The sequence below is a fragment of the Scyliorhinus torazame genome, chromosome 5, assembly GCF_047496885.1.
Source record: "Scyliorhinus torazame isolate Kashiwa2021f chromosome 5, sScyTor2.1, whole genome shotgun sequence".
NCBI classification, from domain to species: domain Eukaryota; kingdom Metazoa; phylum Chordata; class Chondrichthyes; order Carcharhiniformes; family Scyliorhinidae; genus Scyliorhinus; species Scyliorhinus torazame.
In genome coordinates, this window is record NC_092711.1 from 70,694,646 (window position 1) to 70,721,017 (window position 26,372).

General features: G+C 48.3%; 2 protein-coding genes and 1 long non-coding RNA gene across 5 annotated transcripts in view; 2 read left to right on the top strand and 1 right to left on the bottom strand.

Moving 5' to 3' along the window:
- Positions 1-445: 445 nt before the first annotated feature.
- The window catches only part of LOC140418347 (uncharacterized), an 86,101-nt gene continuing 60,174 nt past the window's right edge, over positions 446-26,372 (bottom strand). Inside the window, exons 1-3 of one of the 3 annotated variants that reach the window (XM_072501816.1) lie at positions 16,686-16,820; positions 2,408-2,497; positions 446-1,371 (exon numbers count right to left, since the gene is read on the bottom strand). In XM_072501816.1, coding sequence (XP_072357917.1) covers positions 574-1,371; positions 2,408-2,497; positions 16,686-16,700 — 903 coding nt within the window. In that variant the 5' untranslated portion in view covers positions 16,701-16,820 and the 3' untranslated portion in view covers positions 446-573. Of the gene's footprint in view, positions 1,372-2,407; positions 2,498-16,685; positions 16,821-26,372 lie in introns of those variants that run through there. The other 2 variants (XM_072501818.1, XM_072501817.1) reach the window with 2 other exon arrangements.
- Positions 10,588-12,044, top strand: LOC140422640 (uncharacterized). Its single transcript, XR_011947531.1, has 2 exons — positions 10,588-10,681; positions 11,489-12,044. It is a non-coding gene; the product is annotated as an uncharacterized lncRNA (long non-coding RNA).
- On the top strand, positions 15,536-17,695 carry LOC140418344 (uncharacterized). Its single transcript, XM_072501810.1, has 2 exons — positions 15,536-15,583; positions 16,202-17,695. The coding sequence occupies exon 2, from the start codon at positions 16,536-16,538 to the stop codon at positions 17,514-17,516; it is 981 nt and encodes a 326-aa protein (XP_072357911.1). The 5' UTR covers positions 15,536-15,583; positions 16,202-16,535; the 3' UTR covers positions 17,517-17,695.

The following is a 26,372-nucleotide window of genomic DNA, read 5'->3' on the forward strand; positions in this document are numbered from 1 at the left end:
GTTGCGGATGAGCCGGGAGTGCAGGAGGCGAAAGAGGCCGACGTTGTGGCCTTTGCGTCCCTAGTAGCCCGGCGTAGGATCCTACTCATGTGGAAGGAGGCGAAACCCCCCGGACTGGAGGCCTGGGTAAACGATATGGCGGGGTTCATTAAACTGGAGCAGATAAAGTTTGCCATGAGAGGATCGGCTCAAGGGTTCACCAGGCGGTGGCAGCCATTTCTCGACTACCTAGGGGAACGTTAGAGGGAAGACAGATGACCAGCAGCAGCAACCCAGGGGGGAGGGGGGGGGTTAGTTTAGTTTATGTCAAAAGATTATGGGGTTTAGTTATTTGTGTATTGTTAAAAATTTCTTTACTGTTACGTTTGCTTTGTAAGAGGGAAAAAATTGTTGTTTGGAAAAAAATTTCAATAAAATATATATATTTTAAAAAAACAAAGTTGATTTATTTAACATTTATCTAGAATAGTAACTTGGCTGTTAACTGGGCTGGAGTTTAACAACATCAGCAGAAACAGACCCCAATCAACATTATTGAATCCTGGATGTAACAACAAAATTCAATCACTGTCGTTACTTGTGAACTCGGTGGTGTCTCAGTAGGTTGGATGACTGAGTGAATCTCTTTCCACAATCGGAGCAGGTGAACGGCCTCTCCCCAGTGTGAATTCGCTGGTGTGCTGTGAGCTCAAACGATTGCCTGAATCTAGTCGTACAGTGAGAGCAGCTGAATGGTCTCTCGTCAGTGTGAACGCGCTGATGGTACATTAGATCCTCAGAACTTTTATAACACTTCCTGCAGACTGGGCATTTAAATGGTTTCTCCCCAGTGTGAACCCGCTGGTGTCTCAGCAGATCAGACGACTGAGTGAATCCCTTCCCACATTCGGAGCAGGTGAACGGCCTCTCCCCAGTGTGAATTCGCCGGTGTACAGTCAGTTGTGATGATCGCCTGAACCCAGTCCCACAGTAAGGGCATCTGAATGGTCTCTCGTCAGTGTGAACACGTTGATGCAGCATCAGATTCCTGGAACTTTTGAAGCACTTCCCGCAGTCTGGACATTTAAATGATGTCTTGTCAGTGTGAATTTGCTGGTGTGTCAGCAGGGTAGATGAATCAGTGAATCCTTTTTCACACTCGGAGCAGATGAACGGCCTCTCTCCAGTGTGAGAGCGTCGATGGGTTTCCAGTGCAGATGGGTAAATGAATCCCTTCCCACAGTCTCCACATTCCCACGATTTCTCCACAATGTGAACAGTGTTTTTTCCTTCCATCTTCAAATTCACGTTATGATCAATTGGGCATCTGTCAGATTCTGATGTGATGAATGGTTTCAGTTTCCCCACTGAAAATCCTCCTGTTCTCATATCCTGTGAAATTGTTTCAAAACAGAAAATAGGGAGTGAGAGAGAACCCACAAAAACACAAAGGCAGCTTGTGAAATTGAGCTGAATGAATCTGGTCATTTGTGGGGCCGGCACTGGGGAAAAGTGACCATAAAAACTACTGGATTGTCATAAAAACCCAACTGGTTCATTAATGTCCTTCAGGAGAGGGAACCTGTCAACTGGTCTGAGCGTAGATAAAACACTGGCCTCTTTCGGAGGAGAGAGCTGGGAGCAGAATGGGTGAAGGTAATGGACTGTGTGTATCTAAAACTCAGCCAGAGCTTTGACAGAATCTCCCAGACCCTCAACCCCAGTTGGGGCTGGTTTAGCACAGTGGGCTAAACAGCTGGCTTGTAATGCAGAACAAGGCCAGCAGCACGGTTCAATTCCTGTACCAGCCTCCAAACAGGTGCCAGAATGTGGCGACTTGGGGCTTTTCACAGGAATTTCATTTGAATCCTACTTGAGACAATAAGCGATTTTCATTGCACCTTCACCACGGAGAAGAATCAGGAAAGCAGGTGTATGTGAACCACATCACCTCCAAGTTCCAATCCAAGTCGTACACTGTCCTGATCTGACTGACATCCTGTACTGGATGAACAGAAATTTCCTTCAATTAAATATTGAGAAGTTTGAAATCATGGTCTTCAGTCCCTGCTACAAGTTCCACACCCGGAGCATTGACTCCATCCCCATCCCTGACAACAGTGCGAGGCTCAACCAGACTATTCACATACCATGGAAAAATATTTCACTGAAATAAAGTAAATACTGTGGAAATCTGAAATACAAACAAAAAATGCTGGATAAACTCACCAGGTCTGGCAGCATCTGTGGAGGAAGATGACTCTTCAGAAACCACAGCTCGGTTTCCGACCATATATCACTGCCACAGCCTAGAATGAGTTTCTATCTTGTTCACATCACCCAACTTAGTCTTGTCTCATGTTTCTGATGCTCACACACATTCCTTTATTACCTCTAAGACTTGACTATCCAAGAAAGACACACTTACATTTATGTTCTGATGAATGGAGTGACTGTCACATTTTGGTCTGATATTTGGTTTGACTTTTCCACCTTCAAATTCTGCTCTTCCAACGTCCTGTAAAGCAAAAGTCATCACTGTCAGTCCAGGAATAAAAATTGAGAAGAGATGTTATGGTTCAAGTTTGCTGTGCGTAAATCCTCCCATTATGGGGACAGATATGGGGATCAGGTGGGGGAATGGGCCTAGGTAGGGTGCTCTTTCAAAGGGTTGGTGTATATTCGGTGTGCCGAATGGTCTCTTTGCACTGCAGGTGGTCTATGATTCTATTCTACTCTGTGAACCCCCTGTAAAAGGAGTTTCCACAATCAATCACTGTCAGTCCAAATATAAACATTGAGAAGAGGCAAACATTTCTCTTGGTTTGAGTTTGCTGTGTGTAAATCCAGCCATCCCAACCCCCTGTAAAAGGAGTTTGCAGAATCGATCCCTGTCAGTCCAGGAGAGAAATGCACAACATTCTCTCCTCCTGCTGACAGGACAGGGAGAACCGCGCATGCGCCCTGCTGCACATTATTAAATTTGGTGGACATGGTTTCGGGCCTTTCGGCAGCAGCTGCCGCGGCCCCGTTTGGTGCGAACGCGGGACCGATCAGTTCTTATTATGGTTTTGAGTCCTGCACTGGGTGTTTATGAAGCCTCAGCACCCACTCCGCCACCTCCATTACCCGGCCACAAGCGGCTGTTTCTCTCGAATCGCGGAATCCAAATGATCTCCTTCCGGCGGCGGCAGCACCCACACTGCGCATGCGGCTGCCGGAGTCCACACTGCGCATGTACCATTTCCAATCTGCAAATGCGTCTGCGCAGACCTCTTGTCAAGGGTGGATAGGGCACATTCTGATTTGCTCTGAAAGCTGGGTAATTCTTCCGGCATTGGAGGGCGATGTGTCGCTATGGAATATAAGGTTATGTGATCCGATTACGCTTGGAACCCGAGAGATACTATACACAATTATAAATCAATTAATACTGCAAGAAAAAGGTGCACGAACCCTCCAGCATGGGTCTGTCTTGTGTGCAATTAACAGCAAAATAAAATCCCACAATTAGATGTGAACTGTCTCGGGTCTTATTTGTTCATGGGATATGGGTGTCGCCGGCTGTGCCAGCATTTATTGCCAATTCCTAATTGCCCTTGGGGGACAGTTAAGAGTCAACCACATTGCTGTGGGTCTGGAGTCACATGTATAAAGATTATTATTAAGCCAGACCAGGTAAAGGTGGCAGATTTCCTTCGCTAGCAGGTAAAAAGAACAGGTGTTTTGTTTTTCTTCATCAAATATTTAGATCGTATATTTTTGCTTTGACTGCAAAAAAAAATTTATGTTACAAGTTTCAATTTCCCACAGCCTTCGGTTGCTGAAATGCAAAATCCTGCAGATGCTGGATATCTGAAGTAGAAGCAGAACATGGCAAAACTACACAGTAGATCTGGCAGTGTTTGTGGAAAGATACATAGAACATAGAACGATACAGCGCAGTACAGGCCCTTCGGCCCACGATGTTACACCGAAACAAAAGCCATCTAACCTACACTATGCCATTATCATCCATATGCTTATCCAATAAACTTTTAAATGCCCTCAATGTTGGCGAGTTCACTACTGTTGCAGGTAGGGCATTCCACGGCCTCACCACTCTTTGCGTAAAGAACCTACCTCTGACCTCTGTCCTATATCTATTACCCCTCAGTTTATGTCCCCTCGTGCCAGCCATTTCCATCCACGGGAGAAGGCTCTCACTGTCCACCCTATCTAACCCCCTGATCATTTTGTATGCCTCTATTATGTCTCCTCTTAACCTTCTTCTCTCCAACGAAAACAACCTCAAGTCCATCAGCCTTTCCTCATAAGATTTTCCCTCCATACCAGGCAACATCCTGGTAAATCTCCTCTGCACCCGCTCCAAAGCCTCCACGTCCTTCCTATATTGCGGTGAACAGAACTGTACGCAATACTCCAAATGCGGCCGTACCACAGTTTTGTACAGCTGCAACATGACCTCCTGACTCCGGAACTCAATCCCTCTACCAATAAAGGCCAACACTCCATAGGCCTTCTTCACAACCCTATCAACCTGGGTGGCAACTTTCAGGGATCTATGTACATGGACACCTAGATCCCTCTGCTCCATCCACACTTCCAAGAACTTTACCATTAGCCAAATATTCCGCATTCCTGTTATTCCTTCCAAAGTGAATCACCTCACACTTCTCTACATTAAACTCCATTTGCCACCTCTCAGCCCAGCTCTGCAGCTTATCTATGTCCCTCTGTAACCTGCTACATCCTTGCACACTGTCGACAACACCACCGACTTTAGTGTCGTCTGCAAATTTACTCACCCACCCTTCTGCGCCTTCCTCTAGGTCATTGATAAAAATGACAAACAGCAACGGCCCCAGAACAGATTCTTGTGGTACACCACTTGTAACTGAACTCCATTCTGAACATTTCCCATCAACCACCACCCTCTGTCTTCTTTCAGCTAGCCAATTTCTGATCCACATCTCTAAATCACCCTCAATCCCCAGCCTCCGTATTTTCTGCAATAGCCTACCGTGGGGAACCTTATCAAATGCTTTACTGAAATCGATGTACACCACATCAACTGCTCTACCCTCGTCTACCTGTTCAGTCACCTTCTCAAAGAACTCAATAAGGTTTGTGAGGCATGACCTACCCTTCACAAAGCCATGCTGACTATCCCTGATCATATTATTCCTATCTAGATGATTATAAATCTTGTCTCTTATAATCCCCTCCAAGACTTTACCCACTACAGACGTGAGGCTCACCGGTCTATAGTTGCAGGGGTTGTCTCTGCTCCCCTTTTTGAACAAAGGGACCACATTTGCTATCCTCCAGTCCTCTGACACTATTCCTGTAGCCAATGATGACATAAAAATCAAAGCCAATGGTCCAGCAATCTCTTCCCTGGCCTCCCAGTGAATCCTAGGATAAATCCCATCAGGCCCCGGGGTTATCTATTTTCAGCCTGTCCAGAATTGCCAACACCTCTTCCCTACGTACCTCAATGCCATCTATTCTATTAGCCTGGGGCTCAGCATTCTCCTCCACAACATTATCTTTTTCCTGAGTGAATACTGACGAAAAATATTCATTTAGTATCTCGCCTATCTCTTCAGACTCCACACACAACTTCCCATCCCTGTCCTTGACTGGTCCTACTCTTACCCTAGTCATTCGCTTATTCTTGACATACCTATAGAAAGCTTTTGGGTTTTCCTTGATCCTACCTGCCAAATACTTCTCATGTCCCCTCCTTGCTCGTCTTAGCTCTCTCTTTAGATCCTTCCTCGCTACCTTGTAACTATCCATCGCCCCAACTGAAACTTCACACCTCATCTTCACATCGGCCTCCTTCTTCCTCTTAACAAGAGATTCCACTTCTTTGGTAAACCACGGTTCCCTCGCTCTACGCCTTCCTCCCTGCCTGACCGGTACATACTTATCAAGAACACGCAGTAGCTGATCCTTGAACAAGCTCCACTTATCCAGTGTGCCCAACACTTGCAGCCTACTTCTCCAACCTATCACCCCCCCCCCCCCCCCAAGTCACGTCTAATGGCATCATAATTGCCCTTCCCCCAGCTATAACTCTTGCCCTGCGGTGTATACTTATCCCTTTCCATCACTAACGTAAACGTCACCGAATTGTGGTCACTGTCCCCAAAGTGCTCTCCTACCTCCAAATCCAACACCTGGCCTGGTTCATTACCCAAAACCAAATCCAACGTGGCCTCGCCTCTTGTTGGCCTGTCAACATATTGTGTCAGGAAACCCTCCTGCACACACTGTACAAAAAACGACCCACCTAATGTACTCGAACTATATCTTTTCCAGTCAATATTTGGAAAGTTAAAGTCTCCCATAATAACTACCCTGTTACTTTCGCTCTTATCCAAGATCATCCTCGCCATCCTTTCCTCTACATCCCTAGAACTATTTGGAGGCCTATAGAAAACTCCCAACAGGGTGACCTCTCCTTTCCTGTTTCTAACCTCAGCCCATACTACCTCGGAAGATGAGTCCCCATCTAGCATCCTCTCCGCCACCGTAATACTGCTCTTGACTAGCAGCGCCACACCTCCCCCTCTTTTGCCTCCTTCTCTGAGCTTACTAAAACACCTAAACCCCGGAACCTGCAACATCCATTCCTGTCCCTGCTCTATCCATGTCTCCGAAATGGCCACAACATCGAAGTCCCAGGTACCAACCCATGCTGCCAGTTCCCCTACCTTATTTCGTATACTCCTGGCATTGAAGTAGACACACTTCAAACCACCTACCTGAACACTGGCCCCCTCCTGCGATGTAAAATCTGTGCTCCTGACCTCTATACTCTCATTCTCCCGTACCCTAAAACTACAATCCAGGTTCCCATGCCCCTGCTGCATTAGTTTAAACCCCCCGCCCCCCCCCCCCAAAGAGCACTAACAAATCTCTCACCAAGGATATTTGTGCCCCTCAGGTTCAGATGTAGACCATCCTGTCTGTAGAGGTCCCACCTTCCCCAGAAAGAGCCCCAGTTATCCAGAAATCTGAATCCCTCCCGTCTGCACCATCCCTGTAGCCATATGGTTTACATTTCAGGTCTGTGAACTTTCATCAGAGCTGCACTGTATCAGTGCACATTTGGGTTGTGGGGGCGAAACACACGCAAACCCGGGGAGAATGTGCAACTCCAAATGGACAGTGACCCAGGGACGGGATCGAACCTGGGACCTCGATGCTGTGAGACAGCAGCGCTAAGCACTGTGCCACCGTGCTGCCCTTCAAAGACATTTCTGAGGTGGGGTCACTATACAGTGAGACCCACACTTGAGCTGGAGTGTTCACAATTGTGAGGTGCTTAAGAGGCGGTGGAAGATCGTTTCGCTGGAGCATAGTGGGAAATTCTCAAGAAAGCTCATACGTCAGAGCATAGCAGGAACACTGTGAATTCCTGAGAGCTGTGGCACTTTGGTTTGGTCTCAGGAAGTAAAAGAAAATTACACAGCCCAATAATTAGCCAAAACCTTTCTGGGGAAATAATCAGAGAAAGTAGGAGGTTCCATTGAGAATTTTCATTTCAGGTTTTCGTGATTATGCTTTTCGATATAAAGTATAAAATTTCATCTGAGACAATGTTCAATTAGTAGTATTTGCTTTACTTGTTCCTTTCATCGTGAAGTGTATTTGTTTTGAACCGTGGAATCCTGTGGTGTTATTTCTTTCAGTAAATCGTTGAGTGTTTGAATTTCTCTTTAATCATTGACAGTCCTTACTGGGATCATAATGATGTATATTGCCCAGAAAGAGGCTATTTGGTCCATCATGCCCATTTTGGCAGAAAACAAGCAATCCATTCTCATCCCACAGTCTAGCTCTTGCACAGTTGTTCCGTAAATTATAACACTTCAGATGCTTTTCTTTACTTCAGTGGGTTTTCTGCTTCAACCGTCAACTTAGGCCGTGGGTTTCAGATCCCTCCACCCTTTGGGTGAAATAGATATCTCCACAATTCTCTAATCCTTCCATCAATTCCACTAACTTAATGTTTCAGTTGATAACACTCTCACCTCTAAGTGAGAACATTATGAATTTAACTCCAAATGCAGGAATCAGCACCACAATCTAGGCTGAGAGTCCAGCAGAATACTGCGCTGTCAGAGCTGTTGGCTTTTGGATAAGATATTAAACCGAGGCAATGTCTGCCTCATTATCTGTAAAAGTCCCATGTCACTATTTCAGCAAACAACAATCCCCTATCTTGTTCAATATGTATCCCCCCCATCAACATCACAACAGATTATCAGATGGTTATGTTGTTTGTGGGAGTTGCTGCTTTTCGTATATTAAAACAGTGAATCAACTTCAAAAGCACTTTGGGATTCTGGTGATGGTGAAAAGAGCGATATAAATGTGAGGATTTCGGCAGCACAATGGCGCAGTGGGTTAGCACTGCTGCCTCACGGCGCCAAGGTTCAATCCCGGCTCTGGGTCACTGTCCATGTGGAGTTTGCACATTCTCCCCGTGTTTGCATAGGTTTTTCCCCCACGACCCAAAAGATGTGCAGGATAGGTGGATTGGCCGCACTAAATTGCCCCTTGATTGGAAAAAGTGACTTGGATACTCTAAATTTAAAAAAAAAATGTGAGGATTTATTTCACTCTGAATCTATGTCCCTGGTTATAGATCTTTCTGTTCCTTTCCATCCACTCTAACTCGAGCCCTCATGAGTTATCGATGTCAATTAAATCTCCCCTTAGCCTCCTCTGTTTTTAACAAACATCAAATCTATCCTTTCCAGTGTTTCCTCACAGTTAATTTTGGTGTGAATGAGGTTCAGGGAATGTTCCCTAATTTCTCTTCCCTGATCGTATGATTGAGATAATTCTTGTTGGAAGCCTGTTCGATGTCAGCCACCAGCAGTCCCATAGGAATGACCATTTTATTTCTGTAATTCTGTGCAGTTGTGTCCATCGCACTTCCAGTGAAGTGGAGGGCAGATTTATTGACAGCTTCTGTGGATTGAAAAACATTTGACAGAGTTGTGCACAGACACGATGCAGTTTGAATGAAAGTTCACAGTCTTGAAATGTTAATGATGTTTCACGCTTCAAGATAAAACCAGACTGCCTGAAAATTCCAGCAGTTTCTCTTTTTTTTTTTTGCAGATATCAATCATCTGCAATAATTTGTTTAGTTTAACTGAAGAGTGTTGAGAATGTGGAACTCATGACAAAAAGTCATGTTTGAGTAGGAACCCGATTAGTAAAGTAACAGCATTAAATTATCATCACCATTGAGAGTGGAAAGGGATTCACATTGTCATACCATTTACTGATACAGTAGCAGAGCCACACCTGGAGAGACCATTCAGATACTTCACGTGTGTGTAGTTAGGTGTGTCCCAGGAACGGGGATTTCCTCAGTTCTCCCACCTGCCCCCAGTTTCAACATTTCCAAGGATTTAAAATACAATCTGTTCATTCTTACTGGCAAGACGTGGTTCAAATGTGTATGGGGAAGGAACTCCTTGTTCACGCCACTGCTGACTCTCCAGTGAGTTCATATGTAACTTTCTTTTGTTAATCACACCCGGGATAGAAGTAGAACAAAGAATAAAACAGGCCCTTTGGCCCTCCAAGTCTGCACCGACCATGGTACTTGCCTAAACTAAAACCTTTTGCACTTACGATGTCTGTATCCTTCCATTCCCACCCTATTCATATATTTGTCTGGATGCCCCTTAAATGCCGCTATCATACCTGCTCCTACCACCTACCCAGGCAGCATGTTCCATATAGTACCGGAGTAACTATAACTATAGGTACCCTACTCGTATTCCAACTATCCAACTCATCAGACTCATTTGATTCTTCCCAACTTCCTTCTCTTCGTGAACCTCTGAAGGTAAAACATGATTTATATGTACCAACCTAATCTTTCCACTATGAAACATCTTAACAAAATAAGTGCTAGACCCACATATTTTCATGACGCTTCCTGGTAGCCACTTCAAACACTTGTCATGTTCTTTCAACCTTAACTTTCTGGTTCAACTTAAGACTTGTTTCTCTCACTGTTGCTTCACAGCTCCAGGGTCCAAGGTTCAATTCCCGGCTTGGGCACTGTCTGTGCGGAGTTTGTATGTTCTTCCCGTGTCTGCGTGGGTTTCCTCCGGGTGCTCCGGTTTCCTCCCACAAGTCCTGAAAAATGTGCTGTTCGGTAATTTGGACATTCTGAATTCTGCCTTCATATACTCGAACAGGCGCCAGAATGTGTCGACTCGGACCTTTTCACAGTTACGTCATTAAAATGTTAATGTAAGCCTACTTTAAAGATTATTATTATTATTGTATTTACCACACTGTGTAAAACAATATGGCTCAAGGACTGTGGTCTTCGGTTCAAATATCAATTGATCTAAAAATTGGATAACTTGGTGTGGTGTTTCAATCGAAATTCAATCAGAAACAACCCAGCATTCGTCACTGTGCAGAATGTGCTCTATCCTTAATGATCTATTGAGCTGCTCGCAGAAAAATACTTTTCACTGTACCTCGGTACACGTGACAATCAGCAAATCCAATCCAATCCTCGCCAGAGAACCGACGCGCAGGCGCAGCATGAAATTGTGAAATGAGCATGCACAGAAGCTGTGCTGCAGCTGCGGAGAGATAGTGATGAGGTCTCCGCAAATGATGAGAAACGGCAAGTTTTGGGAAGGTAATGGAGGGGGAAGAGTGGGTGGGAAGGCTTTGTAATTTCACAGTGGAAACGTTCAACCCATAGTAAGACCCTCCCAGTCCTGATTTTGCATCAAGTTAGGAAGTAATTTTGGTGCCACCTTTCCCCTGCAAGGCCCCAGTTAATGGCCGCCATCTTTATGTGGGCCAGGGGGAAGGTCGGCGCATGCGCGCCCGCCATCTTTCACCAGGGCAATGAGCAGCCGTACGCGTGCGCGGCGAGAATGTTGTGAAATTCTATCCTGGACTGACAATGATGGATTGTGGAAACGCCTTTTACAGGGGACTAGAAGGGGAGGATTTAAACGCAGCAAACATAAACCAAGAGAAATGTTTGTCTCTTCTCAATTTTTATTCCTGGATTGACGGATATTCCTTTTTTTATGGGACATCAGAAGAGCGGAATTTGAAGGAAATTCAGGGGTTACTGGGTTACGGGGATAGGGTGGAAGTGAGGGCTTAAGTGGGTCGGTGCAGACTCGATGGGCCAAATGGTCTCCTTCTGCACTGTATGTTTTATGTTCTATGAAATAGGGAACAACAATGTCATGGAGTGATTTGAAAAGAACAATGAGAATTGAAATAAAAATAGAAAACTCTAGATAAACTCAGCAGATCCGACAGCATCTGCGAAACGAAAAACACGCTTAATGTTTCGAGTCCATATGTCCCTTACCAGAACTGAGAATTTTAAACTGAGTTGATTCAGTCAGTTCCTTTTCACAACCTGCCTTTGTGTTTTTGTCGGTTCTCTCTCACTCTCTTTAGTTTTAAATCAATTTCACAGGGTGTTAGAAGGGGAGGATTTGAAGTCGTCCAACTCAAACCAAACATCACATCAGGATCTGACAGTCACCCAATTTATCGCAACCTGAATATCGGAATTTGAGCATGGAAGGAAAAAGTATTGTTCACTCGGACTATCGACAAAGTTTCAGCCAAGCATCTGGCCTGTCGGAACATAAACTCAGTCACACTGGGGCAAAGCCATGGAAATGTGAGGATTGCGGGAAAGGATTTAATTACCCATCAGAGCCTTAAACTCATCGGCGCAATCAAACTGGAGAAAAAACATTTACCTGCTCCCAGTGTGGGAAGGGATTCACTCAGTCATCCACCCTGCTGAAACATGAGCAAGTTCACACTGATGAGAGACCTTTTAAATGCCCAGACTGTGGTAAATGCTTCAAAAGTTCTGGGAACCTGATGACCCATCAAAGTGTTCACACTGACGTGAGGCCGTTCACATGCGTTCATGTGGGGCTGGATTCAGACAAGCATGTCACCTCATTGTACACCAGCAAGTTCACACGATTGAGAGGCTATTCACCTGCTCCCAATGTGGGAAGCGATTCACTCGGTCATCCCACCTGCTCACACACCAGCACACTCACACTGGGGAGAGGCCATTCACCTGTTCTGAGTGTGGGAAGGGGTTTACTCAGTCGTCTGATCTGCAGTCACACCAGCTAGTTCACACTGATGAGAGATCTTTTAAATGTCCAGATTGCAGGAAGTGCTTTAAAAGTTCAATGGGAACTGGTGCGCCATCAACGTGTTCACACTGACGAGAGACCGTTCAGGAGCTCTCATTGCGGAACTCGGTTCAGGCAAGCCTGTCATCTCACTGCACACCAGCGAATCCACACTGGAGTGAAGGCATTCACCTGCTTCGAGTGTGGGAAGGGATTCATCAATGCATCCAACCTGCTGACACACCAGTGTGTCCACACTGGGGAGAGGCCGTTCACTTGCTACGATTGTGGAAAGGGCTTCATTAATTCATCCCACCTGCAGACACACCAGCGGGTCCACACTGGGGAGAGGCCGTTCACCTGCTCTGTGTGTGGGAAGAGTTTCACTCAGTCATCCACTCTGCTAAGACACCAGCAAGTCCACAATAAACTACAATGATTGGATTTTGCTGATAATCACATCCCAGATTCCACATGTTCATTTGATTGCATTTCTGCTGATGTTAATAAGCTCCATCCCATTCTCAGGTCTTGCTAGTGTGGAAAAAAAGTTAAATAAACCAGGTTTTAGTGAAATATACAGTGTGTCTGGTGTTTCTAATATCTCAAACAAGTTAGCTCCTTTTGAAGAGCTCGCATCTCCCCATCTCCTACATCCTCAAATCCAACAACTGCGAGGAGCTCATCGAGTTTCTTCTCACAAAGACTGAGACAATCCAATCTTCGAAGATGTAACAAGCATCTGTATATTTAGAACTTGTAGATGTCGTAAATCTGGACTTCTGGAAGGCATTTGATAAGATGCTGCACAGAAGGTTAATCCACAAGGAGAGATCACATGGGATTTGGGGTAATTTATTAGCTTAGATAGAAGACTGGCTAACGGACAGGAGACAGAGAGTCAGGATAAATGGGTCTTTTTCTGGATGGCAAGATGTAACTAGTGGGGTGTCACTGAGTTTGGTCCTTGGGCCCCAACTATTTACAATCTATATTAACAATTCGGAAACAGGGATAGAAGGTTCTCAAGCCAAATTTGCAGATGACACAAACATAGAATATACAGTACAGAAGGAGGCCATTCGGTCCATCAAGTCTGCACCGACCCACATTAAGCCCTCACTTCCACGCTATCCCCGTAACCCAATAACCCCTCCTAACCTTTTCCGACACTAAGAGCAATTTAGCATGGCCAATCCACCTAACCTGCACATCTTTGGACTGTGGGAGAAAACCGGAGCACCCGGAGGAAACCCACGCAGACACAGGGAGAACGCGCAGACTCCGCACAGACAGTGACCCAGCAGGGAATCAAACCTGGGACCCTGGCGCTGTGAAGTCACAGTGCTATCCACTTGTGCTACAGTGCTGCCCAAATAGGTGAGACAGTAAGTTTTAATAAGGAAATAAGAACCGTACATATGGACATCGATAGGTTAGGAGAATAGGCCAAAATGTGGCAGATGGAGTTTAACATAGATAAGTGTGAGGTCATGCATTTTGGTCGAAAAAATGGAAAGGCAACTTATTATCTAAATGGTTAAAGACTTTGGGGTGCTCCAATGCAGACAGATCTGGGTGTCCTTGTGCATGAGTCACAGAAAATGAACATGTAGGTGCAGCAGATAATAAGGAAAGCAAATGGAATGTTGGCATTTATGGCAAAAGGAATTGAGTCCAAAGGTAAGGAAGTGTTGTTGCAACAATGCAAGACATTGGTATGACCACACCTGGAGTATTGTGCATAATTTTGGTCCCCTTATTTGAGGAAAGATGTAGTGGCATTGGAGGCAGTTCAGAGGAGGTTCACAAGATTTATTCCAGAGACGAGGGGGATGTCGTATGAGGAGAAATTGAACAGTTTAGGCCTATACTCTCTAGAGTTTAGAATAATGAGGGGAGATCAAATCGAGGTGTACAAGATGCTAAAAATATGGATAAAGTAGATGTGGAGCAGATGGTTCCTCTTGTGGGGCATTCTAAAACGAGAGGTCATAATCTTAGAATAAGAGGTAGCAAATTTCAAACAGATTTGAGGAGAAACTACTTCTAAAGGGTTGTGAATCTGTGGAATTTGCTACTCCAGAGTGCCGTGGACAGTGGATGCAGGGACAGTGAGTAAATTTAAGGAAGAGTTAGACAGATTTTTAATTGAAAATGAAATGAAATGAAAAATCGCTTATTGTCACAAGTATTGAAGTTACTGTGAAAAGCCCCTAGTCGCCACATTCCGGCGCCTGTTCAGGGAGGCTGGTACGGGAATTGAACCGTGCTGCTGGCCTGCCTTGGTCTGCTTTCAAAGCCAGCGATTTAGCCCTGTGCTAAACCAGCCTGTATAATGGGCGAAATGGCCTAATTCTGCTCCTGTATGTTATGAATTTATGAAGAGGCATCTGGATGGATACATGGGGCGGGATTCTCCCATCCCGCGGCAGAGTGTCCACGACGTCGTAAACGCCGTTGTGTTTTACGGCGGCGTGAACGGGCCGCTGCCAGGAGTAATTCTGGCCCCTACAGGTGGCCAGCCCAGCGCTGGAGTGGTTCACGCCGCTCCAGCTGCCGATCCTGGTGCGAACTGTGCCCCGCGGGATCCGCACATGCTCAGTGGCCTCTTTCAACACGGCGGTCCCGACGCAACATGGCACAGGAATACAGGGGCTGGCGTGGAAGAAATGAGCTCCTCTCCTCCCTGCACGCTGAGTTCCACCGGCTGAGAGCAGATGTGGACGGCACTGGTGGGATTCAGTATTTTCACTACGGCCCATCCCGGGCTGAGAATCGGCAGGCCGACCGCGTAGAGCCGTCCGCGCTGGCCAACCACGCTGGCGCCAATGGCGCTGATTGTCTGCTCTGCGAAGAATCGCGTGCTGGCGTTGGTGGGGGGGGGGGGGGGGGTGCGTGGCCCGGTCGCGGGGATTCTTCGGTCCGGCCCAGGTTCTGGAAGAATCCCGCCCAGGATAAGCGACTAAACCAGGTAAGGGCAGAAGCATGTTTTTAAGTTAGGGCATCATGACTCCACGGCTTGGAGTGTCGAAGGACCTGTCCCTGTGCTGTACTTTTCTTTGTTCTGGATTGTGGTGTCTGCCCTGGTATTCATGTGACTGAACAGATCTTTAAACACAAAGGGCAGGGCGTCCCGTGAGGTCGTGGGATCCGGACGGCAGGATTTGTTTATTTTTCTTTCTTTCTCTGCTTCACAAATAAGACCTTGGGTCTCAAAGGGTAATGCAGTTTGATGGACAGGTTGTCTGTATTCTGAACAATGGGTAACAAGCTCCGCCCAGTCATTCAAAACATTGCCCTCAAGAAAGATGGCGATCGCGCATGCGTCTTGCTGCATGTTGTCCCCAATGAAGATGGTGACCGTGAACGCAGGCTGGACATGAGGCGCTGCGGCCCCGTTCGTGGTAAATGGACCCGGTTTGTCCGCTTGTTTGCCTTTCGGTTTACACATGTTTGAGAAATCTCCTATCCTTCTCACCTTCCGTACCAATATTCTCTCTTCGCGTGTGCGGATTCGCCAGAGAAGTGCCTGTTAATCGCCATTACTTGCAGTGCGCATGCTTTAGTTGCGTCCCTCATTCACTCCGATTGGTTGGAGGACCGGCCACTCCCGCCCGCTCTCCCTATTGGTCCGGAGCTGCCGTCAATCACCTCCGGGGCATTGAGAGCGAGAGCATGCGCAGTCCGGCTGTGGGGGCTCAATATTAGCGCGCAGGCGCAGCGTCAAAGAGCTTGGAGTATGCGCAGTGTGATTGATGTCTCGGGCCTTGTTTGTGCCTAAGATGTGGAGTCAGCGGGTGGGAGGAATTGGACTTTGTGGATCCGCAAACCCTTCACAATCATTGTCTGTGCTGAGAGTGGAGACATGAAATGGTGGAGATAGTGAGAAGGGTTTGCATTTCAGCCCAGGAAGGAGGGAGAGTGTGTGGGACGGGGATTGACAGATTTGGGGGGAACAAGAGAAGGAAAAATGTTCCAGAGAAACGAGAATTGTCTGTTCAGAATTAGTTTTGCTTTTCCAGGGTATTAGAAGAGGAGGATTTACAGACTGAAATTCACATCAAGATCTGACACAGCCACCTGATTCATCAGGACCTAAATACTGTTGTCATTTACAGTGGGAGGAGAAATGTTTGTTCTGTCTTTGAATGAAAATTTCAAACATCAGTGTGACTGGGAAAGCACCGAGACACACACATTGAGTGAGAGTGTTTCAGTGAACTGACTGTGGAAAGAGCTCTCACAGCCTGAAAAAACATCACCATTCACAGTGGGGAGAAACCGTACATGAGCTCTGTGTGTGAATGAAGCTTCAACTGATTGTACAAACTGGAGAGACACAAGGATACCAGCACTATGGAGAAACCGTGGAAATGTGGGGACTGTGGGAAGGGATTCAATTATCCATCTCGGCTGGAAACTCATCGACGCAGTCACATTGGGGCTAACAAAATGGAGAAACCATGGAAATGCGATGATTGTGGTAAAGGTTTCAATTATCCATACCTGCTGGAATACCATCGACAGAGTCACACTGGGAAGAAGCCATTCATCTGTTCCGAGTGTGGGAAGGGATTCACAACATCATCCCACCTGCTGTCACACCAGCGTATTCACACAGAGGAGAGACCGTTCAGCTGCTTTACCTGTGGAAAGAGGTTCTCATGTTCATCCAACCTCAATGCACATCAACGAGTTCACACTGGGGGGAAGTCGTTCACCTGTTCCTTGTGTGGGAAGAATTTCGCTGGTCCATCCGGTCTTTGGTCACACCAGCAAATTCACAGAGGGGTGAAGCCGTTCACCTGTTCTGTGTGTGGGAAGGGCTTCACTCTGTCATCCAACCTGCTGTCACACCAGAGAATTCATACTGAGGAGAGGCCGTTCAGCTGCACTTCCTGTGGAAAGAGGATCAGGTCTTCATCCAACCTCCGTGCACACAAGCGGGTTCACACTGGAGAGAGGCCATTCACCTGCTCCATGTGTGGGAATGAATTCACTAATTCATCCAGCCTCCAGTCACACCAGCGAATTCACACAGAGGAGAAGCCATTCATTTGCACATACTGCGGAAAGAGTTTCAGGCAGTTATCAATCCTCACTGCACATCAGCGCACTCACACTGGAGAGAGACCATTCACTTGCTCCGAGTGTGGGAAGCGATTTACTCAGTCTGGCAGCCTGCATTTACATAAGCGCACTCACACCGGGGAAAGGCCGTTCACCTGCTCTGAGTGTGGGAAGGGATACACTCGGTCATCCCACGTGCTGACACACCAGCGAGTTCACAACTGTCTGCAGGGTTTGGATTCTGCTGTTAAGCACATCCAGGATTGATAATCTGACAATATTTGGTTTGTTTCTGCTGACATTAACAATCCCTATAACTGGCTGGAGTTTAATATTCTGGATCTGTCACTGATTTTCAGGGCTGCAAAGTTCCATTTAAAGAGCACCATCTGTGATTTTTTTTGCTTTAATTCAGGAACTTGTTGATAATAAATTTATGAACTTTTCCTTCAGCACGAAATGGATCTTTAGTGCAAACTCTACAATTCACTGTCTCTGGGTAAAGTTGAGCAAATGACCACAGGCTGACTGGTTGTGATTTAACCTGAGGCACACCTCTGGCAAGGAGCAAGGTTGAGAAGGCAGGCCTTCATGAATAACCTTGACTGATGCCCTTGCTCTGCATTACAGACCAGCTGTCTAGCTAAGTGAGCTAAACTAGCAATACTATGGCTAAGATTCCACTGATTAACATCACCAATTAGAAACTGATGATTAATCCTTGCTGACAATTCTTACTGACTTGCACATTCTTCACAGTGACACCTCCACTATCAAAGTAAATTCTCAAAGAACTTAAAGTCACTTATGAGCACTGAAATTAAAATTGCTGAAAAGAGAAATGTTGCTGAAGCTTTTCATTTTGTACTTATCAGGACAAACAGAAAAATGCCAAATTTCAAATGATCACAATTAATACAACAGGAGTCAAGAGGGCTGATTGGTTTGCAAGTGCACTCTGATTGGCTGAAACATTGATGTTGAGAAATCAACAGAAAACTACAGGTTCCTTGAGCTTCCGAGTAATTCAAAAAAAGTTGCAAGTCTTGATCATATTCCAGAGAACTGGTGCCTGCATATGAAAGTATGTCGCTTTTAGCAAAATAAAATGAGTCCTGTTACGAGCTGGACTGATTATCTTAAATTGATTGTCAGTGTAGCTATTAGCGCACTTAGGATTGTTCAGATCAATGGCAATTTTTATTGCGCTTTAAAAAAAAAACTTTGGAGAACCCAAAGTTTTCCAATTAAGGGGCAATTTAACATGGCCAATTCACCTACCTTGCACATCTTTTTGGGTTGTGGGGGTCAGACCCACGCAGACACGGGGAGAATATGCAAACTCCACACGGATCGAACCCGGGTCCTCGGCGCCGCAGTCCCAGTGCTAACACTGACCTCTCACCTGACACCTCACAATGCCCAGGCAATGATTGACGGCAGCTCCTGACCAATAGGGGGTAGCAAAATGACTAACGGAAACAGCTTGTCCTCCAACCAATCAGTGAATGAGGGGCGGGGCTCTCAGGGTACCAGATCTGCAGCGAAGCGACCACACAGGCGCACGTGCCAACTCAAAAAAAGGTTTCTCCCCTCAATTTCTAACCTGGATGCATCGTAATGATTTTTGTAAACCGAGATTACAGCTATCGGGTAAAAATTAAACAGATTGGGCCTTATTTTCTTGAAAAAACAAATAATTGAGTAGTGACCTGATACAAAGCTTTAAAACGATCTGTGAGTTGGACAGGGGAGAGGTGGAGCGGATGCTGCCAATTGTAAAGGAGTCGCAAACTGGGAGCCAGGAATAAACATGGGCGGCACAGTGGTTAGCACTGAGAAACGGTGCGGGATTCGTCGGTTTCGTGCTTAACACCGAGGAGGCTGACAAGCACTGTTGCTTCACAGCGCCAGGGTCCCAGGTTAAATTCCTGCTTGGGTCACTGTGTGGAGTCTGCATGTTCTCCCCGTGTCGGTGTGGGTTTCCTCCGAATGCTCGGGTTTCCTCTCACAAGTCCTGAAAGATGTGTTTGTTGGATGAATTGGACATTGAATTTTCCCTCTGTGAACCTGAACAGGTGCCGGACTGTGGTGACTAGGGGTTTTTCACAGTCACTTCATTGCATAAGCCTACTTGTGATAATAAAGATTATTATTATTGTAAACTAGGTCATAAATACAAGAGAGTTACTAATAAGTCCAAGAGGGAGATATAGACACATTTCTTCATTCACTGGATTAGAATGTGCAACTTGTTACCAGGGAAGGAGTTGTGGAAAGTGCTGGGATATTTCCAAAAGGAAATGGGACAAGCACATGAGAAAAGGGAATGGAAAGATCAGCTGACAGGCTGAGATGAGGTGGATAGAATGGAAGGAGATGTGTCGAGTATAATCAGCAGCAGAACAGTTGGACCAACTGGCCTGTTCATTGTAGAATCTAAGTAATTCAATGTAAACTTCTTTTACACAATATGAGGATTGCAGATGGGAAATTCAAACCAAACATCATGTAAGTCCTGACAGTCTATCAATTCATCAGGAGTTGAAAATCATCGGCCTTTCAATGTGGAAGGAGAAATGTTTGTCCTGACTAAAAGAAACGATTGCAAACATCAGTACGACTGGAAAAGCACTGAGGCACATACACACTGAGTGATTATTCCAGCGAACTGACTGTGCAAAGAACTTTAACCAGCCACAGAGTCTGAAAACATATTGCACCATTTACATCAGGAAGAGACCGTACTCAGGCTGTGTGTGGACCAGGCTTTACATCAGGAAGTGACCGTACCCAGGCTGTGTGTGTGGACCAGGCTTCACATCAGGAAGAGACCGTACTCAGGCTGTGTGTGTGGACCAGGTTTCACATCAGGAAGAGACCGTACTCAGGCTGTGTGTGTGGCCCAGGCTCCACATCAGGAAGTGACCGTACTCAGGCTGTGTGTGTGGACCAGGTTTCACATCAGGAAGAGACCGTACTCAGGCTGTGTGTGTGGACCAGGTTTCACATCAGGAAGAGACCGTACTCAGGCTGTGTGTGTGGACCAGGCTCCACATCAGGAAGTGACCGTACTCAGGCTGTGTGTGTGGACCAGGCTTCACATCAGGAAGAGACCGTACTCAGGCTGTGTGTGTGGACCAGGTTTCACATCAGGAAGTGACCGTACTCAGGCTGTGTGTGTGGACCAGGTTTCACATCAGGAAGAGACCGTACTCAGGCTGTGTGTGTGGCCCAGGCTCCACATCAGGAAGAGACCGTACTCAGGCTGTGTGTGTGGACCAGGTTTCACATCAGGAAGTGACTGTACTCAGGCTGTGTGTGTGGACCAGGCTTCACATCAGGAAGTGACCGTACTCAGGCTGTGTGTGTGGACCAGGCTTCACATCAGGAAGAGACCGTACTCAGGCTGTGTGTGTGGACCAGGTTTCACATCAGGAAGAGACCGTACTCAGGCTGTGTGTGTGGCCCAGGCTCCACATCAGGAAGAGACCGTACTCAGGCTGTGTGTGTGGACCAGGTTTCACATCAGGAAGTGACTGTACTCAGGCTGTGTGTGTGGACCAGGCTCCACATCAGGAAGAGACCGTACTCAGGCTGTGTGTGTGGGGACCAGGCTCCACATCAGGAAGAGACCGTACTCAGGCTGTGTGTGTGGACCAGGTTTCACATCAGGAAGAGACCGTACTCAGGCTGTGTGTGTGTGGACCAGGCTCCACATCAGGAAGAGACCGTACTCAGGCTGTGTGTGTGGACCAGGCTTCACATCAGGAAGAGACCGTACTCAGGCTGTGTGTGTGGACCAGGTTTCACATCAGGAAGTGACCGTACTCAGGCTGTGTGTGTCGACCAGGTTTCACACCAGGAAGAGACCGTACTCAGGCTGTGTGTGTGGCCCAGGCTCCACATCAGGAAGTGACCCTACTCAGGCTGTGTGTGTGGACCAGGTTTCACATCAGGAAGAGACCGTACTCAGGCTGTGTGTGTGGACCAGGTTTCACAGCAGGAAGTGACCGTACTCAGGCTGTGTGTGTGGACCAGGCTTCACATCAGGAAGAGACCGTACTCAGGCTGTGTGTGTGGACCAGGTTTCACATCAGGAAGTGACCGTACTCAGGCTGTGTGTGTGGACCAGGCTTCACATCAGGAAGAGACCGTACTCAGGCTGTGTGTGTGGACCAGGTTTCACATCAGGAAGTGACCGTACTCAGGCTGTGTGTGTGTGGACCAGGTTTCACACCAGGAAGAGACCGTACTCAGGCTGTGTGTGTGGCCCAGGCTCCACATCAGGAAGTGACCCTACTCAGGCTGTGTGTGTGGACCAGGTTTCACATCAGGAAGTGACCGTACTCAGGCTGTGTGTGTGGACCAGGTTTCACATCAGGAAGAGACCGTACTCAGGCTGTGTGTGTGGACCAGGTTTCACAGCAGGAAGTGACCGTGCTCAGGCTGTGTGTGTGGACCAGGTTTCACATCAGGAAGAGACTGTACTCGGGCTGTGTGTGTGGACCAGGTTTCACATCAGGAAGAGACCGTACTCGGGCTGTGTGTGTGGACCAGGTTTCACATCAGGAAGAGACCGTGCTCAGGCTGTGTGTGTGGACCAGGTTTCACATCAGGAAGTGACCGTACTCAGGCTGTGTGGACCAGGCTTCACATCAGGAAGAGACCGTACTCGGGCTGTGTGTGTGGACCAGGCTTCAACTCACCATACAACACAGACAGACAGAAGGACACCGGCACCATGGAGAAACCGTGGAAATGTGGGGACTGTGGGAAAGGATTCAATTCTCTATCTGAAGTGCAACCAGACCAGGACCAGAGTAGCAGGTTTATGAGAATAACATAATCTCCAAGTTCCCCCCCAACTCATACACTGTCCTGACTTCTCTGATATCTAGTGCTGCATGAACAGAAATTTCCTCCAATTAAATATTGGAAAGACTGAAGCCATTGTCTTCAGTTCCTGCTTCAACCCTAGCTGCCAACTCCATCCCTTTCCCCAGCAACTTTCTGAAGCTGAATAGAATGGTTGAGAGCCTTGGTGTCATATCTGACCAGAGATGGGTCTTCCGGTTGGGGCTATGCTTGGGTAGGTCGCACGTTCGGCAGCTCCCGCCGTGAACGGACTTTTGGGCCCTTCTATGGAGCCCCAGCGGCACTTGGACGACGATTCCCGGTGTGGGAAGGCAGCAGTGAGGTTCCCCCAGCACTGTATGGAGTGGACCAGGAGCGGAGTGGTCAAAAAAGTGGCATTAGAGAAGAGAGGAGAACGGGTGAGAAAAAGCAAGATGGTGGCGGGTGGAGACCAGGCAGCATGGGCTCAGTGGTCTCGGGAGCCGCAAGAGTTTCGGAGAAGCTGCTTTGCGGAATTGAAGGCGGAGATGTTGGCCCCGATGAGGTTGTCGATTGAAAGGCTGGTGGAGACCCAGAGGATGCAGGGGACAGCGATTAAGGAGGTGCAGCAAAAGGCCTCCGAGGACGAGATCCTGGGCCTGGCGGTGAAAGTGGAGGCGCACGAGGCGTTGCATAAAAAAATGGCAGGAGAAATTTGAGGATCTGGAGAACAGGTCGAGGAGGAAGAATCTGCGGATTCTGGGTCTCCCTGAAGGTGTGGAGGGGTTGGATGCTGGGGCGTATGTGGCTACGATGCTGGGTACGCTGATGGGTGCGGGAGCCTTCCCAAGGCCCCTGGAGCTGGATGGGGCGCACAGAGTCCTGGCGAGGAGGCCGAGGGTGAATGAGCCGCCGAGGGCTGTGGTGGTGAGGTTTCACCGTTTCACCGACAGGGAGTGTGTCTTGAGATGGGCGAAGAAGGAGCGGAGCAGCAGGTGGGAGAATGCTGAAATCCGCATTTACCAGGACTGGAGTGCAGAGCTGGCCAAGAAGAGGGCAGGATTCAACCGGGCCAAGGCGGTTCTCCACGGAAAGGGGGTGAAGTTCAGCCTGTTGCAGCCAGCGCAGCTATGGGTCACGTATCAGGACCGACACCACTACTTTGATACACCGGTCGAGGCGTGGACCTTTATCAAAAATGAGAAGCTGGACTCAAATTAGAGGTTTGTAGCATGCTATGGGGGATGTTGGGGAGTGGGAGGTGGCGATATTTGTGTTTTTTCTGTATGTGTGCTGGTTTGGGAAGGGTTGTTCCCCACGTTCAATGGGGAGGGGGCGTTCCCCGCGTTCGATGGGGGTGGGGGGGGAGTGTGTGCTGGAGGCCCTGGGCCTTTGGGGAATGGGGCGAGGTTGCAGGAGAAAGGAGCTGCGCCATAGGGGGCGGGGTCGGCCCAGGCAGGGATCGTAGGCTTTTACCCACGGAAAGGGGGGGCGGGGCCTGATGCGGGGGGGCGTCACTGGACTGGAGTACACATTGGTTTGTAGGGGGAGTGGAGGGGGGGGACTTGGGCCGCCCCTTTGGTGGGGGACTTTGAGGGGGAATCCAACAGGAGGATCGGTGGCAGAGGCGTGAGTGGCCGGGGTCAGCAGGAGTCAGCTGACTTATGGGAGTGCAGTGGGGGGAGCAGGGGGGTTAAGCAATTGCTTGGCTGGGGGATGGGGGGGGTTGGTGGGTGGGGGGGACTGGGTTGCTGCTGTACTGACTGAGGGCGAGCTGGAGGTAAGAGGGAGAGTCGGGGCAGGGAGCCTCCGCCTGGGGGGCTGAAGAGTGCCGGAGGCGTGGGCACGTGGCCGGCCTAAAAGAGGAGATGGCTAGTTGGCAGGGGGGGGGGGGGGGGCGGTGGTCATCCGAGGGGGGTAGTCCCCCGATCCGACTGATCACGTGGAACGTGAGAGGCTTGAATGGGCCGGTCAAGAGGGCCCGGGTGTTTGCGCACTTAAAGGGACTAAAGGCAGACGTAGCCATGTTACAGGAGATGCACCTGAAGGTTGCGGATCAGACCAGGCTGAGGAAGGGATGGGTGGGGCAGGTCTTTCATTCTGGGCTGGATGCGAAGAACAGGGGGGGTCGCAATCTTGGTGAGCAAATGGGTGACTTTTGAGGCGGCGGGTATTGTGGCGAATAAGGGGGGCCGATATGTGATGGTGAGTGGTAGGCTGCAGGGGGCTCGGGTGGTGCTGGTGAATGTGTATGCTCCGAACTGGGACGATGCAGGGTTCATGAAGCGCATGCTGAGCCGGATTCCAGATCTGGAGGCAGGTAATCTGGTAATGGGGGGGACTTCAACACGGTACTGGACCCGGCACTGGATCGGGCTAGGTAGAGGTCGGGTAAGAGGCCGGCTGCAGCCAAGGTCCTGAAGGGGTTTATGGATCAGGTGGGGGGAGTGGATCCGTGGTGGTTTGCCAGGTCAAACTCCTTGTCTTCCCATGTGCACAAGGCCTACTCGCGAATAGACTTTTTCGTGGTAAGCAGGGCGCCGCTCCTGAGAGTGGAGGGGACGGAGTATTCGGCCATTGCGATTTCGGATCACGTCCCGCACTGGGTGGAGCTGTAGTTGGGGTGGGCGAGGGGCCAGAGTGGCGCATGGATGTGGGACTGCTGGCAAACGAGGAGGTTTGTGGGCGGGTTCGGGGGTGCATCCAAAGATATGTGGAGGCCAATGATAATGGGGAGGATTCGGTGAGTGTGGTCTGGGAGGCGCTGAAGGCAGTGGTCAGGGGGGAGCTAATTTCAATCAAGGCCCACAGGGAGGAGGGACCGGATGGAGAGGGAGAGACTGGTAGGGGAGATACTGAGGGTGGATAGGAGGTATGCGGAATCCCCCGAGGAGGGGCTGTTGAAGGAGCGCCGGAGCCTCCAAATGGAGTTTGACTTGCTGACCACGGAGAAAGCTGACGTCCAGTGGAGGAGGGTACAGGGAGCAGTGTATGAGTATGGGGAGAAGTCGGGTCGGATGTTGGCACATCAGCTGCGGAGGAGGGAGGCGGCTAGAGAGATGGGGGAATCAGGGATGGGGGCGGGAACACGGTGTGGAGTCCAGCTAAAATAAACGAGGTCTTTAGGGACTTTTATGGTAACTTGTACAAGTCAGAACCCCCTTGGGGGGGGGGGGGGGGGGGGGGGGGGGGAGGATGCGGCAGTTCCTGGACCAACTGAGGTTTCCAAGGGTGGAGGAGGGGCGAGTAGAGGGTTTTGGGGCCCCGATCGAGATGGAGGAGCTAGTTAAGGGGTTGGGGAGTATGCAGGCGGGCAAGGCCCCGGGACCGGATGGGTTCCCAGTTGAGTTCTACAGGAAGTTCTTTGAACTGTTGGCCCCATTGCTGCTGAGAACCTTTAATGAGACGAAGGAAAAGTGAATTTGTCCCCCGACGATGTCGCAGGCTTCGACCTCGCTTATCCTCAAGCGGGACAAGCACCCGCTGCAGTGTGGCTCGTATAGGCCGATTTTGCTCCTCAATGTAGATGCCAAGTTGTTGGTGGAGGTCTTGGCCACCAGGATTGAGGATTGTGTCCCAGGAGTGATACTTGAGGATCAGACGGGGTTTGTGAAGGGCAGGCAGATGAACACGAATGTGCGGAGGCTCCTGAATGTGATTATGATGCCCACAGAGAGGGGCTATGCAGAAGTGGTAGCGGCAATGGACGCGGAGAAAGCCTTTGACCGGGTGGAGTGGGAGTATCTGTGGGAGGTGTTAGGTAGGTTTGGGTTCGGGGAGGAGTTCATAGGGTGGGTTGAATTGTTGTACCAGACACCGGTGGCAAGTGTTTTTTTAAAAAAAATATTTTATTAAAAATTTTTGGTCAACCAACACAGTACATTGTGCATCCTTTACACAATATTATAACAACACAAATAACAATGACCTATTTTATAAACAGAAAATGAATAAATAATAATTAACAAAAATGAAAACTAACCCTAATTGGCAACTGCCTTATCACAAGTAACACTCTCCAAAAATATAATTTAACAGTCCAATATATAATTATCTGTAGCAACGACCTATACATATGATACAGTATATATTAACAACCCTGAGAGTCCTTCTGGATCCTCCTCCTCCCCCCTCCCCCCCCCCCCCCCCCCCCCCCCCACCCACCCCCCCCCCCTTCTCCCCCCCCCCCCCCCCCCCCGATCCTGGGCTGCTGCTGCTGCCTTCTTTTTTCCCATTCCATCTATCTTTCTGCGAGGTATTCGACGAACGGTTGCCACCGCCTGGTGA

Coding starts and splice junctions, on each gene's coding strand:
- LOC140418344 (XM_072501810.1), top strand. CDS start 16,536: ATGGAGAAACCGTGGAAATGTGGGGACTGTGGGAAGGGATTCAATTAT.